Source organism: Lepidochelys kempii, chromosome 11 (genome assembly GCF_965140285.1).
Source record: "Lepidochelys kempii isolate rLepKem1 chromosome 11, rLepKem1.hap1, whole genome shotgun sequence".
Taxonomy (NCBI): domain Eukaryota; kingdom Metazoa; phylum Chordata; order Testudines; family Cheloniidae; genus Lepidochelys; species Lepidochelys kempii.
In genome coordinates, this window is record NC_136390.1 from 56,562,594 (window position 1) to 56,582,695 (window position 20,102).

Sequence of the window (20,102 nt, forward strand, 5' to 3'; positions counted from 1 at the left end):
AAATCCTAGCGGATCTTAAGCATAAAAAAGAAGCTTACAAGAAGTGGAAGGTTGGACATATGACCAGGGAAGAGTATAAAAATATTGCTCGGGCATGTAGGAATGAAATTAGGAGGGCCAAATCGCACCTGGAGCTGCAGCTAGCGAGAGATGTTAAGAGTAACAAGAAGGGTTTCTTCAGGTATGTTGGCAACAAGAAGAAAGCCAAGGAAAGTGTGGGCCTCTTACTGAATGAGGGAGGCAACCTAGTGACAAAGGATGTGGAAAAAGCTAATGTACTCAATGCTTTTTTTGCCTCTGTTTTCACTAACAAGGTCAGCTCCCAGACCGCTGTGCTGGGCATCACAACATGGGGAATAGATGGCCAGCCCTCTGTGGAGAAAGAGGTGGTTAGGGACTATTTAGAAAAACTGGACGTGCACAAGTCCATGGGGCTGGATGAGTTGCATCCGAGAGTGCTAAAGGAACTGGCGGCTGTGATTGCAGAGCCATTGGCCATTATCTTTGAAAACTCGTGGCGAACGGGGGAAGTCCCGGATGACTGGAAAAAGGCTAATGTAGTGCCAATATTTAAAAAAGGGAAGAAGGAGGATCCTGGGAACTACAGGTCAGTCAGCCTCACTTCAGTCCCCGGAAAAATCGTGGAGCAGGTCCTCAAAGAATCAATCCTGAAGCACTTACATGAGAGGAAAGTGATCAGGAACAGTCAGCATGGATTCACCAAGGGAAGGTCATGCCTGACTAATCTAATCGCCTTCTATGATGAGATTACTGGTTCTGTGGATGAAGGGAAAGCAGTGAATGTATTGTATCTTGACTTTAGCAAAGCTTTTGACACGATCTCCCACAGTATTCTTGTCAGCAAGTTAAGGAAGTATGGGCTGGATGAATGCACCATAAGGTGGGTAGAAAGTTGGCTAGATTGTCGGGCTCAACGGGTAGTGATCAATGGCTCCATGTCTAGTTGGCAGCCGGTGTCAAGTGGAGTGCCCCAGGGGTCGGTCCTGGGGCCGGTTTTGTTCAATATCTTCATAAATGATCTGGAGGATGGTGTGGATTGCACTCTCAGCAAATTTGCGGATGATACTAAACTGGGAGGAGTGGTAGATACGCTGGAGGGCAGGGATAGGATACAGAGGGACCTAGACAAATTGGAGGATTGGGCCAAAAGAAATCTGATGAGGTTCAATAAGGATAAGTGCAGGGTCCTGCACTTAGGACGGAAGAACCCAATGCACAGCTACAGACTAGGGACCGAATGGCTAGGCAGCAGTTCTGCGGAAAAGGACCTAGGGGTGACAGTGGACGAGAAGCTGGATATGAGCCAGCAGTGTGCCCTTGTTGCCAAGAAAGCCAATGGCATTTTGGGATGTATAAGTAGGGGCATAGCGAGCAGATCGAGGGACGTGATCGTCCCCCTCTATTCGACATTGGTGAGGCCTCATCTGGAGTACTGTGTCCAGTTTTGGGTCCCACATTACAAGAAGGATGTGGATAAATTGGAGAGAGTCCAGCGAAGGGCAACAAAAATGATTAGGGGTCTGGAACACATGACTTATGAGGAGAGGCTGAGGGAACTGGGATTGTTTAGTCTGTGGAAGAGAAGAATGAGGGGGGATTTGATAGCTGCTTTCAACTACCTGAGAGGTGGTTCCAGAGAGGATGGTTCTAGACTATTCTCAGTGGTGGAAGAGGACAGGACAAGGAGTAATGGTCTCAAGTTGCAGTGGGGGAGGTTCAGGTTGGATATTAGGAAAAACTTTTTCACTAGGAGGGTGGTGAAACACTGGAATGCGTTGCCTAGGGAGGTGGTGGAATCTCCTTCCTTAGAAGTTTTTAAGGTCAGGCTTGACAAAGCCCTGGCTGGGATGATTTAATTGGGTATGGGTTCTGCTTTTGAGCAGGGGGTTGGACTGGATGACCTCCTGAGATCCCTTCCAACCCTGATATTCTATGATTCTATGTACAGGGACTGTTATATGGGTGAGATTGGATAGTGCCTTTTTTATGTGAACAAATGCCACCCAGAGACTCAAGGCTAAATAAAATTAAGGCCACTTTAATTCTGAATAAGAACATCTACACAGCGGCTTAATGTGGTTCAACTAATCCATTTTAAATTCACACTTTTTAGTCAGTTCAGATAAATTTTTCTCAGTTCCCTGTGTAAGACAAGCCCTTAAAGGCTACTAAACAGTTAGCAAAACAGGGATTAATGTCACAAGTTATGTGCCTAATCTAGGTTTGTCTTTGTTTTTTGGAGGTATTTGCTAAATGGGGAAGGGCTCCTATCAGTGAAGAGTCCAGAGTTGAATGCAAAATTCCAAGTGTGGCTGCAACAGGGTCATAGAAAGAGGCTATTTACTTTCTAATCCATTATTATTTATTTTGTGTATTGCGGTAGTGTGTAGGAGCCTGAGTGATGTAACGAGACCTCCTTGTACTTGGCACTGTACAAATACAACAAATAGTCACTAGCCCCTGTGAGCTTACAGTCTTTATGCAGTCTGTGTATATTCAGCCCAAAGCTGTGCTTGAAACCAAAAAGGTTTTAGTGAAGTCAAGGCTTGGTATATACAAGCAGTGCTGTAGCAATGGTGATAGATGAGCCGATGTAGGATTTGTGGCAGGAGGAGTGTTTAGGGTCAAGAATGGTGCCAAGATCACTGACAGTAAAGACAAATAGGTGTTTTGAGTTGATATGAGGTTGTTCTTGGCTATCCAAATAAAGAAAATACACATGCAGAAAAGGCTAACTGGAGTCTCATAATCTTGGCTATCATTGGCAAAGGAAGTTTATATTAATGGAGCCCAGGCTGGCATCTGCAGGTGCTCTGGTAGCACTGTCACAGGCTAACCAGCTCTGTTAAACAAAAGGCGAGAGACAAATGTGAAATGCCCTGAAATTCTTGGCTGGATGATGAAATACACTGGGTCTGTTTTAACCTTTTCTCAGGGAGAAATTCTGTTTGATTCTTCCCTTTAGAATGCACAGCTGTCTTTCAGCAAAGAACACGAGGAAAATGTGCAGCTGCGATCTGAAATAACAGCTCTGCGAGAGACAGCAGAAAAAGTACAGGTAATGAAAGTAGCATCTCTTGCCGTACCACGGAGCTAAGATATGGGGGCAGGATCTACAATGACTCATTGAATGTGATGCTCACATCTTGGTATGCCTCCCTGGTCTGAGGTAAAGCTACACAATGAAAGTTGCACAGTCTGCTTGCTGAGCTGGTGACAGTGAAGAGGCTTCAGATACAAATGTTAAATATGATGACTTAGTTTCTTGATATCGTAATTTGAAATCCCAAAACATTCGCTTTAGTTTATGATCTCTGATTTAGCTACGATTCTAACATAGGCTTCCATTCTTGTGGCTGCTTTTATGGATATACTTAGACTTCTAAGAAGGTGCAATTTCTACATATTGAAAAGGTATATTAGGGCTGTTGGCCCTAATATAACTCATCTCCAACATAAGGGCTGAACATAATTGTGGATTCTCCATTACTTGAAGACTTTAAATCAAGACTAGATAGCTTTCTAAAAGAGATGTGATAGCTCAGTCAGAACTTATTGGCTTGATGCAGGATTTACTGGATGTGTTGTTATGGCCTGTGTTAGGCTGGAGTCAACATGATTATAATGGTCCCTGCTGGCCTTAGAATCTATAAAAGACACTTAATTGCTGCTTTAGTAAAAACAAGATGTGCTGCAAAACGTTTGGAGTTTTTGGCTATCTAATGCTCTCTTCCACTTCCATCCTGTACAACAGTTTTTCTGTTTAGCAGCAGCTCTTCAGTGAAGTGAATGGATCTTTCCAGTGTTAGAGTTTTGGCATTTCTGCAGCATTGCTGTAGTGTAAAGAGATGTCCCTTACAAAAAAGCGTTCTGTAATGATTTTATCACGGAGCTGAGAATAGTACCTAGATCTCCTATTTCCAGTCCTGTATTTTTGTCACAAGGCCATCTTTCAATTCCTGGAGAAAGGCAAAGGGCAACTTACATCTAGACAGTCCTGCAGTGATTGGTTCTAGACAATTTATTTTTTAAACTATAGAATGGAATCTGGTCCTTTGTTCTTGCCCTGCGCTACTTCAAATATTAAGTTTCATTGAGTGAATCAGGATAGAGCTTCAGTACCATTAGCTTTGCTGATACTGGTTTGTGTGAGTCTTACAGTATTTTTACAGCAGCACACTTTGTGACCCTTCCACTGAAAATTGGTGTTATCTGAACACTTTTCTTAGTGGACCTGGTTATAGCAAAGGTCAGACTGACCTTCAAAACTGCAAGATGATGGGGGTAGAGGAAAGAGAAAAGAAATTGATAGGTTTGTAAGTGTTTATTTCTACTACAGAAAGTTTGAAATAAAACGTGTGTGTTTTCCCCTCTGTAGGCCATTAATGACCAGTTGAACCAACAGTGCTCAGAACTGAGTGCTACGCTTCAAAGAGTTTCCATGGAGAATGCTAAACTCTTTTCAGATCATCAGGCCATGCTTAAGGTATGCAGTTCACAATTAGGCAAGTAAAATAGCCACTGTGAAGCATCTGTGGCTCAGAGACCAGGAAGACTAGATGAGGGGAAAGCTCAATAAACCAGTAGCTTACATGAATCCAGTAAAATATTTTATGGATTAAGACTCCGAATTCTAGTCAGCTTGACATAGTTGATTTTGAACACTTGGTATCAAACCCCAATAAAATGTAAAACCATGTTATCTTATAATTCTCCGTCCTCCTCCTGCTTAAATGACAGGTAATATCCTTGATAAAATGAAAATTAATGTGAAGGTAGAATCAGTGCACAGTTTGGTATCCAAGAGTGTGTTTAATTGACTAGATCCAACCTTTCACCAGGTCACTTACTCTAATATGTATCACCTTCTGGAATTTATTCTGTCTTCTCTGGAGAAAAGAAGAATATTTCTCTTATACTTTCCTTCCTCCACAAAATTCCTGCCTTCTCTTCAGTGCAGAACTAGCCCCTGCTCATTCTGGCATCTTTAACTATTTTTCTGTCAGCCAGTTGGTGTCATCAGAGAATGGCACAAAGCATTCTTCCTTGGGATAGAGAATTCAAAACTTAGACTGATACCAATCTATCAGTCTGTCTTCTGGGACTTTACTGATTTCTCAAAGATTAAGGACTTCGCTATTGTGGTTTGATGTGTCTAGCAACTATTTATTTAAGAGAGACATTATCAGATTGATGATTTTTTTAATTGACCAAAGAAATTCCAGTTTATGGATGGATACCCTCTAAATCGCAAGTACAGATTTTTAAATTAAAAAAAAAAAAAAAGAGAGTGTTTATGCTCTCTTGCATTACTTACAAGGGTATTTTGGGCAGGCCGAAAAACGCCACCAAATATTTACATTATTTAATATTTTTATGAATGACCTGGAAGAAAACAGAAAATCATTGCTGATAAAGATTGCTGATGACACACAGAGTGGGGAGAGTGGTAAATAATACAGGCTAAACAGGGCACAAGCAGACAATGTGTTTCCATACAGCCAAATGTAAGGTCTTCTAAGAACAAAATAAAGTCATAGTTACAGGATGGGGGACTCTATCCTGGAAAGCAATGACTCTGAAAGAGATGTGGGGGTCGTGGTGACTAATAAGCTGAACATCAGCTCCTGGTGTAATGCTATGGCCATGCGCTCATGCAATCCTTGGATGTATAAACGGGAATATCAAGCAGGAATAGAGAGTTATACTACCTCCGTATTTGGCACTGGTGCAGTTTCTACAGGAATACCGTGTCCAATTCTGGTGTCCACATTTCAAGAAAGATGTTGAAAAACTGGAGTGAGTTGTGTTATAATATCCAGTACTAAGAGAGGATACAGAAATCTCCCAACTGACCAGGAGAGAGAGAACTTTGGTTTAAATAGCAGCTTTGTGCCTTCTCCCAGTCTTCTTTTGCTGGAGCCTTTGTATAATCTGAATTTTCACACTGACATTTCCTTTCCATCTTTAGGCAGAACAGGAGAGGATGACTCAGAAACTGCTGGAACAAGACTTGCTGCTGGATGCTGCCCGTGCCAACATTATAGGAGAGCTGCAAAGCATGCGGAACGAAAAAGCCCAACTTCAACAAGAGCTGTGAGTGAGGAATATTCTAAATCTTTATCGTTTGATCTTTTCTCCGTTGTATACTAGCCGTCTTTGGTGTGTCCTGGTCCCTGTATCTCTCCAAGCCTCCTACAGGTTCTACTTATTTTCTGCTGGCTGACACTTAATCGGGACTTTTGAACACAGTAAAACAGGCACCAATAAGCATGTCTAGTGTATAATATAAAATCCATTTTCTGTTCATGACATCTAAGATTGTGAGGCATAGAACTCCAACTCAGCTGTTTCCTGTATTACTTACACAGGGAGGCCTTGCACACAGAGCATTCTGGCTGCAGACAAAAAGCATGCCTTGCTGAGCAGATGACAACCACACAGAAGGTGCTCCTGGAGTCTACTATTGCTAGACTACGAGGTGAACTGGAGACAGCACTGAAGGAGAGAGGATCTCTACTGTTGGAGAAGGAGAGTCTTCAGCAAGAAGTACAACAGATATTTTCCTGTCTCTTACTTTTATTTTAAAGGTGTATCATAGTAGAAGACATTTGCATCTGCTTTGCTAAAATTCCCATCCTCCCCAGTGTTGGTCCCATGGTGAAGTAGTATAGTCTCATATTCTCTGCAAATGTGGAAAGATGGGTTGGAACATAATAGTTGGCCTCCTCCCATTCTGATTCTTTGGTGTCATTGCAGACAGCATTGGTGCTATGTCTAGTGGATGAACATAAGAGAGTAGATTGCAATGTAACAGTTATGAGGTTGCCTTGCCCTGTCAGGGAAGGGAAATGAGGAAAGTGCCCTGCATGTGTAGTAAGGAAGAGAAAGAGGATGGGAGGGATCCACTGTATACAGTTGTTTCTAATTTCAGGGTTGGTCTGTGACCCTTCTGTCTGAGATGAAGTGCTACATCTCTCTGTTGGAAGTATTAATGGATCTCTAGGGTGGATTTAGTAGAGTCCCTTTTTGCTGATTTTAAAAGTGACTTTATTTTAATTCCTTATCGCAGATGAAGAAAGCAGCAAGTGACATAACACAGGAGAGGAACAAATTGGAAGTGGAACTAACTGGGAACAAGGTACTACCAAGTACGCATGACTTCACTCTGACTTCTGATTCTATCCATTCTTTTGGGTTGGTATCCAAAGTACAAACAGTTTTATCTTAACTGAACCTGTGACAGGGAGGTGAGAGTTTTCTCTACTACTGATGTTAGTGATGGAAGGGAGACCTGAATCTTTGGGCTGGACTCCAAGATTGCATCTGCTTTAGCAAACTTTACAGCCATAATTTACCATTGGTGCAGCCCTTTTGACTATATCAATGATTGCAGCTGTGGTGAGACAGAATTCAGTTGTGTTTACAGCTATATCATCTGTGATTAGACTCAGATCTACACTACAGCTTCCACCATTGCTGGAGGTTGGGGGTCACATGAGACTCTCGCTGTTCCTTAGCAGTTGAATGAATCACCTCAACAGCATTTTCAGCCCCCACTGAATTTTGAGGTCATATGTACTTATTTTCTGTGTAGCTCTCTCAAACTTGCATTTTAAATGTTGGATCTGTAATGTATACTTGAGTGTGTTTGCAGCATAGTTACTGCTGAGCTTATCTGTCAGGTTAACTTCTTGGGGAAGGCTGAATCACTAGTGGTGAAGGGAAGGTAAAAGCAAGTAGCTCTGGGTATGAGGACCTGTGAATAATTCACACACTTGGGGTTGAAATTTGGTCCATTGATTTGTATTGTATCCAAGACACTTAAAAGACATGACTGGAATTGGATTTGTTCTTGTTTTGAAGCTAGAAATGGGTGCTATGAGATCCACACTGCAGAATCTGGAGAAGGAGAACAAGAGGCTAATGGATCGCTTGGCAGCACTGGAACACCAGCAGGTAACCTGAGTTTTCAGTCAGCTTTTGTTGGCCTGTGTACGCACGCCTTCAGTTTGTTCTAAAATAGGTAGGTAACCCCAGTGTTCTGACTAGCGAGTGACTGTTCCAGGAGTCAAACTGCAATCTGAACTAGTTATCCTGATCACATGGTATTTCTGTGTCTAGTTTCCAAACTAATGGAATGTGAGAGAGGGGAGACAAAAGAATAAAATAACGGCTACATGTTAATTTTGTTTTCAAGTTTCCATTTGAATTTGTTAAAGGGTGAAAAGTATTCATGCTGTGTGGGGGGGATTTATAAGTAGCTGAAGGGACCACTTATGCTATGGGTTACACTTGGAGTTAGGGATGTGATTCCAAACTTGTGTTGATGTACTTTTGCTAGCTCTCCTCGAGCTAGAGTGCTAAAAATAGCCATGTAGCCGGGGTAGCATGGGCAGTGACTCCAACTAGTCACCCCGAGTATGTACCCATGGAGTCCTGAAGTACAACTATATCAGGGATTTTCCCATGAGTATTCTGTTCCATTATGTAGTATAGGTGGGACTTTAGCCTATATACACCATAAGATAGACGATAACTGACTTGTATCTGGCTAACACTTCTGTTGGTACTTTGAGATGTCATTTCTGCTGTCCTTTTCCTATCCTCTCTCACTATTGCTCTAGCACTGAAACGTGACCAGTACTAGAAACAGTGGAAGTGTTAGTGGAGACCAGCTGCAGAGTTTTTACCACTGTGTCCTCCAACTGTACTGAGCAGGTCCAGATCTCATGGTAGTAAAAACTGTCTACTCTAGTTGTGTCAATGTGAGACTTTCAGAAAACTTCATTGTAAATAGGTCCTCAAATCAGGAAGCTAGAGAAAATTCAGCTGAAACAGCTTCTGAATGTCTGTCACGTGGTGATCAAAATTATTTATAAGATAGTTAAATTCTTTAAAGTTAGAATATAAAAAGTGGCAGTTTATTTATCATCTCCCCTCCACACACAAAATTAGCTTCACAATAGTTAGTCACCCATTATAGGGGTATGAATCAACAGAATGTTCTGAAGCTTAAAAATAGTTCATCTCCATAATTTTCCCATTCTGTGTTCCTTCTGGTACCTTCTCTCACTCTGAAACATTTTTTTCCCCTAATCCCCTTGCCTCCCCCACTCTCTCTCCTTTGCCAATTCCTTTTCTTCTCCTTTCCCTCTTGCCAGAGGACAGGTTCTTCTGCCATTCACTTTCTTGCTGCCTGTGCTTGAGGTTAGGCTCTGTGATCCAGGGATTGGTCTAGATGGTTGAGAACCAGTGTATGCCGGCTTCTTCCTATAGGCTGAGGTGGCTTAGTAACAAGGTGGTACAACTACATTTTTCTGCTGCTCTGTTGTTTCACTTGGTGAGACCTCTTGTTCATTTTTAAATGAAAATCTGGACAAAACAGGAGGACAAAGGTAATGCTAAAACTTGAAGGGGAAAAGGGCTAAACCTCAGGGAGAAACAAGATGCTGAAGCCCAAGTCCATTTTGGCTTGTTTTTCCTAGGAGAGGGTGACTTCTGCTCTTGTTTTCCCAGTATGCTCAACAGCAGGTCGAACAGGTTCTAGCAGAGCTGACTGACAGTAAAAATAAACTGGCCTACGACAAAGGAAAGCTTCAGGTACCTGATTTTTGCCTTTATATAAGTTTGTTCAGAAATCTTTCTACCCAGCTGATCCAGGATTATTTAACCACATCTTCACTATTACAGTTGGAAGGAAGTTCTTGTATTTCCTTTTGCAGATGTCATTTGTGCAACAGCTGCCAGATATTTTTAAGTAGTTTGGGATTTAAAACTGTCTTTGATCCTCATCAGACCATTTATTGCCTTTAGGTAAAAGACTGGGTTGAGATGCCTCACTTATTACAGCTATAGGATTCCGGGTAAACAAGTCATAGGATGTTTGAAAATCATTGAGTAACGAGGAAGGAAAGGGGGGCATTCTAAAGCAACATGCATGTTTAGAAACCCTCAAAGAGAGCTTGGGAGTTTGGAGTGTCTTGGATAAGCAGATTATTCCAAGGAGTAAAATAAGAAGGGACCAGACAGCATGGTGATAAATAAAAGTGAAGTAAGTGCATAATAGAAGGGGATGGTGAAAGCGAGATACTTTCATTTCTGAGTTGCGGATGGGTGCCTTAGAATTTGGGAAAGGGGTGCATGGATTTTGGCGTGCTTGTGAAAAAACAGCATAGAAGGGGCCAGTTCAGAGAATGGTGGCTATTTACATGGTGAGACAGCTGCATGTTTGTTTGTGTCGCTACATGTGGTGATTATTATTATTATTATTAATGAATGCACAAGTGGTACAATAAAGATGGGAAAAGTTTTAAAAATTGAACATAGGGAAGTACGAGATGAAAAACAAAAAATGTTAGAAGTGTCAAAAGGGCTTAGGTAGGCATTACACATGCTTTAGTCATTGTAGCTTTGGGGGCAGCCTTGTGGAGGCTTTAAAGTCCTGATAGACCAGCACGAGATGAGCCGCTATTCATAGGTGTACAGTTTTCTCAGCCTCACTGCAGCTACACAGAGGGCTGTTCCTGAGTCCGCAGGGGTGGTCATTTGCTGCACACCACATCTGAAATGGTTGAGTTTGCACCAGAGACAGCATGGCAACTCGAGGCCAGGAGTCTCTTGTGAAGCGCTGAGTGTTGAGGGAGGAGTTTCTTACAGGGGGAGCAGCTTGTTCCCATTCTGCTCACCACAATGTGATGAGATGGTCGGTAAAGTCCATATTGGTCTTTTATTGATGAGTTGGTGGCAAAACACCTCCTGTATATCTTTGAAAAGTGGCAGTTGTAGTATCTCCTGGATTGCGTCAAGGAGGTTCTTTCCTGCAACAGAAGGCCTGATGTTAGGAGACTGGTAGCCACTTACGTTTTGTGCTCTCGTGGTTCCTGTTGTTAGTCTCATTGTTAGATTCAATTGTACATCAACTAGCTTTGTGTGGGGAGAGTTTTTGGCCACACAGGAGCACACTAGTCTCTAAGTAGCAAAGAGCTATCGCCAAGCTGTGCGGTGTTTGCGCATTAGCTCCCCAAGCTGAGACTGCAAGCTTATTGAAGAAGCCATTTCTTTTCTTAATCTTCTGAGCTACCTTGGAGAGGTAAATGTGTGAGCTAGAATTACTCGTAAATATACTGATGATAGTAATAGGTGAGGGGACAAGACACTATACTGAGCTTTATATTAAAATGATTCATCCTATTTTAATTTTGCCTTTATGTGAAGATAAAGTGACTCTCTTGCTGCTCCTCATATTCTGAGACTTTGCTCAGTGTTAATTTCTTTTAGTTTTACAAACTCTCTCTCTCTGCTTCTCTGGCTGTCTCAAGCTCATTCCTTCTCTTCACTTACTAAATAGGTGCAGTGAGATGTATGCTGACTTTGTCTCTGCTTTTTCCTTTAGACCAAAGTACAGCAGCTGGGGGAAGAACTGCAATCTCTTGCAGATGCACGTTCAGAGAACAGCCATCTTCGCAAGCTGAATACAGCCTTAGAGACTAAATATACTCAGGTACAATCAAACTCAGAGGATTCTTCACTTCTCAGCATTGGAGTCAAACTGCTCCCCTCAAGAACATCAATAGCTTAATACTAACTTTTACTATTATAAATTACAGGTGAATATAGAACTTGGCTCTGTCAAGATTAACATGCAAAGGATGGAAGCTCAGCTGAAGCAGGTACCAAAACAACAAGGCTGTTTTCCAGCAAATGTAATGTGTGTGTTTAGGGCTGGAACTTGCTAAATCGGTGGGATTGTAGGAATTTTCATGTCTGTCTATTCCTGGCTCACAGTAGAGAGTATACATTGTCACAGGTTATTTGGTTGCTTTTCTGGGAGGGGAAAAGGAAGAAGGCTGTGAATGTTCAGCCTAATCTGATCTAGATCACTTATTCAGTCTTGTTAGGAACAGCACAAAGAGGGGTTATGTTGCACTGGGCAGAGGTACCGAGCTTGCAGGTTTTATTTGGTGCACTGGGCCATGTTTTCTGCTAGTCTTGTTTGGGTGTCTGAGAAGAAACAGAAGTCTGAGAGTGCCAGTTTAATATTGCAAATTAGTTCTTGGTCAGAGAAGGAAATCCTTTAGATTCTTAAAGAAAATTACAGTTTACAGAAACTGCCTTAAAGTGTGTTCTGTTGGGCTGGAGAGCTCCTAAAGGGGTGAAGGAAAATGCTTAAGTTGCAGGATATGCAAATTTGTAAGTTCTGTCTGGTAACCAACAGATAGTATGTGCCATGCTAGCTTGCACTACACATTAGAGAGGCAGGATGCAGCAGTGATTAGGATGGGATCCTGCAGTGCAGTAGGCCTTGGTTCAATTCCCTGCCCTACCACTTACCTCCCATGGGCAAATAAGTCATCTAGCTGTCATACCTATAACACTGCCCTACCTCACAGGGATGTCAGGGGGGATAAATACTGGAGCTGGGCAGAAAAGTGTTTACTTGTCAAACAAACATTTTCCCATCCTGAACTGGGATGACTATCTCAAATTTTCATAAACCAAAAATCCAAGAACAAACATTTGGTTTGGGGCACTCAAAATGTTTAGAAAATCAAAAGTTGTTTTGAACTTGAAAACCAGAATTTTCCATTTTTTTTCTAAAACTGATTTGAAAAATTCATCTAACTTAACCCTTTCCTGCAAAAAGTTTCACTTTTGATAAATTGGAATTTTTTGACAAATATTTCATCAAGCAATTCCCAAATAGCTCTAACAGATATTTTAAAGATTGTGAGACAGTCTGACACTGTGGTTATGGAAGCCATAGATCCACACCAAAATCCACTATCCGAATGCCCTCAAACTTTGGAAAAGCAATTTACAAAGATAACTTAATATTATCTTCATTCTACAGATAGGGGAAAAATGGAGACACAGAAAGGTCTCAGAGCAAGAGATTGGCAGAGTCATGAATAGAACCCTTAGAATGTTCTGCCTCACATGACGCAAGATTAAGTTCCAGATGGTGAGCTGTTACATTCTGCTCGGTGAGGTCACAGTATATAGTATGATAAGAAGGGGAAAGCATAGTGACATTGCATATAGTTCTAATGCTGTACTGGTGAAAAGTGATGTCTCAGTGCTACTAAGCTATGAAAGGAAACCACACTGATTTAGCTTCCCTGGATAAGTTGCTGTGGAAAATTTAGTCTTGCAAAGTATTAGGAAAGAAAACTGAAAAAAACCCTCGGATTAATCAGAAGTAGTAAATGATGCTTTAAAATGGCTTATAAGGGCTTTATAAAGTAATGCAGTGCAGGAATAAGATGCAGCATCTGTGAGTGTGGCCTCTGTTGTGTCTTCAGTGGGATAGACATTTTGTGGGTAGTTTGTTACCTTACTGTGCGCTCTTCTGGTTTTCTTTATTTCTTCCTCTTTCCCTCCTCCCACCCATCTCTATCTACTTGGACTGATTGGTTTGTTTTGTAGCAACAATGCCACCAAAAAGAAGGAAATCCCCAGAGAGGCCCTGGCAGCAGAAGCCCAGTGTTCATTACATTAGGTCAGATATGGGTGGTTTGGGAGAGGGAGCTGCAGGTTTTGGATCGCATGTTTCTACTGTCCATTGCCCTTCACACCGGGTTCATTTCATGCCGGATCTACATTCAAGGAAGTCTGCTTCTGAATGTGGTGACTGTCCTAGAATCTCTCTGAGGACTTTGTTAAATGCTATTAAGACCATGGAGGAAAGACTGGAGAGTAAAATAGACATCCTCACTCCAAGGCTATTGAAAGCTGAATGGTCTGCAGAACTTAGTGAAGATGATTTCCTGATGGTGAGTGAAGACTTTGAAACAAACTAGCAGGAGTGCCCAACCTAGGGCCCACCAAAGCATTTCATAAGGCCCATGGCCTGTTTCAATACAATCTACTAACGGCCGATTCATTAGCATTTTATCATCATGTGTACATCGTTTTAGTTTACACAAGTGTATAAATAGATAATACTGTACATTGAAATAACCTATCCAAATACACATGAAAGCAGCTGAACTTAAAATATAAATCAATACAGGTGACTTTAAATCTTATTAAAATATGTAGAATCTGTTTGGCCCGCACAAGTTTGTGCCTAGGTTTATGTGTCTCTCCTGTGTAATAAGGTTGGGCACCTCTGAACTAGGCGATGGAAACTTAAGGGAGTTTCTGGGGCACTAATAATTAAATTGTTAGCGAAAATGAGGAAATACTGGAAAATACCAAATACGGGTGTCTTTGGGAGCTTCTTGTGTAGAAAGGTGCAGGCTCAGTTAATGAAGTCCAGATACAAGACAAAGTTTTCAGACTGAAAGTGTTTCTGATTCTAGACTTGAGATAATGTAGTTGTGGTCTGTCTGAACTGTTGATGTAAAAAGGCCATATGACTGATGCTATATATTTAGTTTGTTGGAAGACAATAATCAGGTTTGGTTTATAATGGGATTGGGACAAAGGAAGCCCTCTGTGTTCTAAATTTTATCTTGGTAATCCAGCTGAGAAGCTGTGAACCTGATTTACAAATGGAAGTTTCAAGGAACAGAGTAGAAACAAACTTTGAGTTACCCTGGGTGACACAAAGTAGATCACCTTTGATTTGAGAAAGCCAAGTATTTTGTCTTAAAGTTGTTGTTTTTTTCTTGGCAAGCAGAGATTGGAGAATATTGTGTACCTGATACCCAGAGGACGTCACTAAAAGTTACTATTTTTTTATTCCAAAAATATAAGTAGCTGCTTCTGGTTTCCATTTTTTGGGCAATATGTCAGGAGTTTGGCTAAAATCTCTTTCTTTTTGAATGACCTATTTTGTGTTCTCTTTTAATATTAAAACAAGCAGTATACCCAGAGACTTGTTCCTATGCCTAGAGCTATAGTTATGGCTGGCAATATCCAGGGGAGTCTCATGAAATGTTAGCTATTTGTGTTTAAAGTGGCCTTTGGATTTTGCAAACAATTGACTTGTCCCTCCTTCCTCTCTATTACAAACTGTGGATTATAAGGATTGTGTTTACTGGGGGATTAGTGAGCAGTGGCTCTTTTCTTGCTTAGTCTGAATTTCTTATTTCATCTGATTTTAATTTTGTCAGATGTTATTTTGCAGATCTCTAACGATAATAACTGTAACAAACAGTAACATGCACTAAAATGAGAGAATGATTGATCTGCAGTGAGAAACTGTAATGACTATTGATAAAGCACCTAGGACTCTGGACAGGGTAACAAATATTTAAAAATCCATTAAACTAGAAGAATATTCTCTAAAAATAAAACCAAGGAAATAAATCCTATCAATAGATTCAGGAGAAAACACATATGCTTGTTTCACTGCTACTCATGTTTAATTTATTTAAAGCTTGGATTCTGAGGGAAATATTGGATCTTTGTTTCATAAAGTCAAAAAGAGATTTAATGCCCCATGAAGGAAAGTACTGCAGCCCCTCCTGGGGTTGGAGTTTCCAGTTCTATCTCTTTATCTCCCTCACCAAGGCCGGATGAGGGGTGGCAGTTTCTTTCTAATGCTTGTTTTGAAAAATAAAATCTCTTGTTCTAAATACCGAATCAAGGTGTCTAGATTTTAGGACATCTGGACCATTTCACTGGTAAAGTCCCTTCACCACCTTAAATTGTAAACTATTAGATCCAATTCCTGTGATTTGGAAAACTAGAATTCACCCTCTTCCTCTGTCTCTTTGCAAAGGCACAGACCACCCTTGAACACAAAGAAGAAGAATTTTCTATGGCAATCAAGTCCCGTGATGAGGCATTGCGAGAGAGTCAGAAAATTAAGGGGCACATGGAAGCCATGGAAGAGAGGGAGAAGCAAAAGGCAAGGAAACAGGGTTTTTTTTTAAAGGAGACAAATCTGCTATAGCCTGGCTCAGATTCCAGCACAGCAAATTTAAACTTCAACATAAGTCTTATTAGCCGGTTGATGTCTACATGGACAACAGTGCTCCAACACTGGTTCTGGAATGTGTGTAGAATACTGACTCCTGAGTCTCAAGGTGCTGTACAATCCTGTATAATGTTTTGCAGTATTATGCTTTCAACTGATGGCCATTGATGAAGTAGGCAGTTGATGCCAGCAACATACAGGAGGTTACCAGGGGTTAATATTTACTTAGAAAGTTCTGTATCAGCAGTTGGGACCTGATTCTCCTCTTACATCATTGTAAGTCAGGAGTTATCTTGAAATCAGTGGAGTTAACACTTACTTAAAATGGGTGTGAGGAATCCCCAATTTTATCTTTAATGTTGGGCCCTAAACCTTTGAATAAGGGTGCAAATCAGAGTCTGGCAGATAAAACATTGTCCGTGTGGACTTCATAGTGGACAATACCGCAACATGCTATTAGAGTTCGTATTCCACTCTCGCTCGTTCCCTATGCTGATGGGAACTGAACGCCACAAAGGCAGCATGTTCAACCAGTGTTGGTAAAGTTGCATGGGTTAGGGCTGGCCCTCCTTAGCCAGAATGACAGGTTCCTCTGATGATTACACCAAAGGAAGGGTGGGAAATGGAGAGGAATTCTGGAAAACTTTTCTCTTCCCGGCATACCTTCAAATACAGGCTGAAGGAGATGTTGTGATAATTGGGCCTATAAATTTACCCTAATTGTGAGGTAAACTATAAATAGTAAGTGAAAGTTCATAAGATGTCACAAATCATAATAAATGTTTATATGGGAAAAGGTACAAAAGACAGACTGAATTAGTCCATTAACCACTCCTTTTTGGAGGCCTTAAGAAAGTGACTTTAGAAAGAAAAATTGGCTACTGGCTGCCACTCTCACCGTCTCTTGGGACTTTGTCATCCTGATCCTGAAAGATGTCCTGACCAGGCCAGAGAGAGGGAGCCAGGTGACACTGCCACTAGCTCCAGCAGAATCCCAAATACCACTTGGGATGTGAGACTTCCTCTCCCCACCCCACCCAAAAGTAGGTGCTTTTCCTTCCCTGCCTTATTTCTTCTTTCCTAACACCCCTCCTTTTTCCTTCTGCCTAATAAAACTCTGGCTTATCTGGCCAAGATTATATTTTGTAACATAGTGGAAAGCCTGTGACCAGAAAGAGGCAGCTAAATGCAATGCCCTCCTAAATAGCCTCATGCTGGTACAAGTTTGCTAGGTCTCGGAGTGGATAAGACCATGTACTGTGCCTGTGTTTTTCCAGCAGTGAAATTACAAGTGAAAGTCAACATCAGAGACAGAAACTTCATTTTCTATCTTTGCTGTTCTTTTTTCTCTCCTTGTGTGTGTGTCTTATTTTATCTTTTAGATCGTGGGACTGGACTTTAACAACAAGAAGAACAACAACTGCTCATACCCATCTCTACTTACTTACTTTTCTTTTCCCCAAAAGGACAATTATTACCATCTTTAATACCATCTAAAAAACTATCAGACAACGGTTTTTTCCTTCTAAAAAACTCCTAACTAAAGGGAAAGGAAACAATTGTGTGTTTGCCATGGTACTAAGCAGGCTGAAATCTCTGTTTAAAACTGTTTAATATTGGACAGTGACTGAGTTATGTTAACACCTTTGGCCCATATATTCCATCTAAATTAATACAACAAAGACAAGACTGATCTTCCCTGAGCCTGCGGGAGAAGTAGCCTACTTATGATTTATATGAAGAGTATAATCAAAGTAGTCTTTATTGGAAGTTAACCAATTTCCCCCCTCTGCCTGCTTTCTTGTATTTTAGGTGGCAAACTTACAGCGCCAGCTACAGGAGGCAAAGGAGGATAACGACAAGGTGACATCTGTCCTGGAGAATGTACTGGCTTCTCACAGCAGGATGCAGGCAGCTCTGGAGAAGGTGCAAACTGAGCTGGGACGCAAGGATTCTGAGATCACAGGGCTCAGAAAAGACAGGTAACTGTGCTTGAAACTCTTTGCGACTCTCAGTATCTGTAATGTTGTGAAAAACTAGACAAGCCAGGCCAGGGAATGGCTTGATCACCGACTCTTTCTCTAGGGCTCAAGATGATTATCTGCCTTTTGGGAAGTAAGCAGACTATATGGGACCAGATAAGGTAGTTCCCAGTGAACCCAGTTTGTTTTTATAATCCCTGCAGTTAGTTTTTTCTGCAATATTGGGAGAATGGAGGCATAGCACTAGCTGATTTGCCCCTCATGTACACATGATCAGTTCCGTAAGGGTTGCAGTTGAGAATACACTGCCTTCTTTGTTAACCAACTATCATTAAGTGCAGTGTGCCTGTTGCACAAGACTTCATAAAAATATCTCCAGAAGTTAGTCATGTGTAGGGATTTATAACTGGGGATAGTGGGAATCAACATCCAAAAACCTTCTACAGACTGTTTTAATACTCGTAACTCAGGGATCGGCAACCTTTGGCATGCAGCCCATCAGGGTAAGCCCCTGGCGGGCCGGGCTGGGCTGTTTACCTGCCGCGTCCGCGGGTTCGGCCAATCACAGCTCCCACTGGCCACAGTTCACTGCTCCAGGCCAATGGCAGCCAGCACATCCCTCAGCCTGCGCTGCTTCCCGCAGCCCCCATTGGCCTGGAGCGGCAAACTGCAGTCAGCGGGTGCTGCGATCGGCTGAACCTACGGACGCAGCAGGTAAAGAAACCGGCTCAGCCTTCCAGGGGCTTACCCTGACCGGGCTGCATGCAAAAGGTTGCCGATCCCTGCTAACATATAAAATTTTTCCCCACTGAGGCATAACTCCTTGAGTATCTCTGCAAATTTCCGGGTGCACATACCCTGCAATTTGTCTGTCTTTGTGTAGTAACTGTTGCTTGTTTTAAATTTTAGGTATAGTGCTCTGTTATTATAAAGCCAATATCTGATTATTAATCCCTATAGGATCTTATATAGGCATCTAGCAGAGAGGAGATTGTAGTGTAAATGTAAATAGCACATTAACTGTATTTTTGTCTCTGATCTAACTTGATTAGCACATGGAAAGATTGCTCTATTTCCTGTGTGAACAGAATTTATTCTGTATTTTTTGTGATTTTTATTCTAGTTTGAACCAGTTAACATCCAAAATCTCACAGATCAAAGATATCTGAGAATTTGCAACACTTTCTTCCCTATGTTTGTGGACTCTGTGTTAGTTGTAAAAGAAAGTTTCAGACTGATGAGTTGGCAGAACATGTAATTACAGTTGTGACGTGAGCCAATGAAGCATGCCAGTCACATTTACAGTGGTATTTATAGGCAGGCAACTCCTGTCAGCCATGTATATAATGCCAGTCATTATACTATAGGCCAGCAATCCCTGTGTGGCAGATTTTCATGAATGGGAGATAGCTGTACATTGCTGCACAGCAAATCATTGTGCTGGCAACTGGATGATGCTATAAAATTAAAACTGATCTTGGATGCCTAGAGCTAACATTAATGTCATTTGGCCTACCTTTACATGCTGCTTGGAAGTATACCAAGTGGTATGATAGCTGTGGCTGAAGCCAATTCATCATCTCATGGTGTGCATCAGAGGGGGAAGAAATTGGGAGTTGAGAGAGAAGATTGACCGAAATTAAAATTCAGTTCCAGTCCAAACAAGATACTTTGAAAATAGAAAACTGTGATACGACCTCCGCTCTACAGGGGAGAAGAATGCATAGGTAGCTTTGCTGTTAACCATGCCCCTTGATTGAGTCTTTATTCTCTCTCTCTCCTTTTGTTTGCAGGACCCAGAGCCAACAAAAAATCCAGAAATTAGAGGCAGAATTGGAACAGTACCAGGCCAAAATGGTTGTCATAGAAACTCAGCACAATAGTCAGGTAGAGACCAAGTTTTTCCAATGATAACAGGTTGGATTAGTTCTGTGGTACTGAACCATCCTGCTTTTTTGGAAGATGGAATGTGGGGGAGTACCTGCCAGGAAACTTACAAGGCAAAATCTGTAAACACTGGGGTAGATCATTTTATGGAGATTATAGAAAGGAAGTTTTACTCCATCCAGAGATGCCTTGAGAGAGCTAAACTTCCAACTGTCTTCAAATGGGAACAGAGAATGTGGACAAAGGTTTCTGAAATGTGCATTTCCTTCTCATGAATATCTTTATTTTGTTCTTCACATTCTCCTCTTTACCTCTCTTTTTTTTTGGGGGGGGGGAGTAAG

At 41.5% G+C, this 20,102-nt stretch overlaps 1 protein-coding gene across 12 annotated transcripts in view; it reads left to right on the forward strand.

Moving 5' to 3' along the window:
• The window catches only part of CCDC150 (coiled-coil domain containing 150), a 56,044-nt gene that overhangs the window by 18,218 nt on the left and 17,724 nt on the right, over window positions 1-20,102 (forward strand). For 9 of the 12 annotated variants that reach the window (XR_012154343.2, XR_012154344.2, XM_073306259.2 and 6 more), the window contains 12 exons: window positions 2,987-3,079; window positions 4,400-4,507; window positions 5,993-6,117; window positions 6,393-6,570; window positions 7,094-7,172; window positions 7,892-7,980; window positions 9,541-9,624; window positions 11,417-11,524; window positions 11,631-11,693; window positions 15,695-15,823; window positions 17,705-17,874; window positions 19,668-19,761. Coding sequence is in view for 10 of the 12 variants with exons in the window: in XM_073306259.2 (XP_073162360.2) it covers window positions 2,987-3,079; window positions 4,400-4,507; window positions 5,993-6,117; window positions 6,393-6,570; window positions 7,094-7,172; window positions 7,892-7,980; window positions 9,541-9,624; window positions 11,417-11,524; window positions 11,631-11,693; window positions 15,695-15,823; window positions 17,705-17,874; window positions 19,668-19,761 (1,320 nt within the window). In the remaining 2 variants the exon portion in view is untranslated. Of the gene's footprint in view, window positions 1-2,986; window positions 3,080-4,399; window positions 4,508-5,992; window positions 6,118-6,392; window positions 6,571-7,093; window positions 7,173-7,887; window positions 7,981-9,540; window positions 9,625-11,416; window positions 11,525-11,630; window positions 11,694-11,743; window positions 13,797-15,694; window positions 15,824-17,704; window positions 17,875-19,667; window positions 19,762-20,102 lie in introns of those variants that run through there. The other 3 variants (XM_073306257.2, XM_073306261.2, XM_073306266.2) reach the window with 3 other exon arrangements.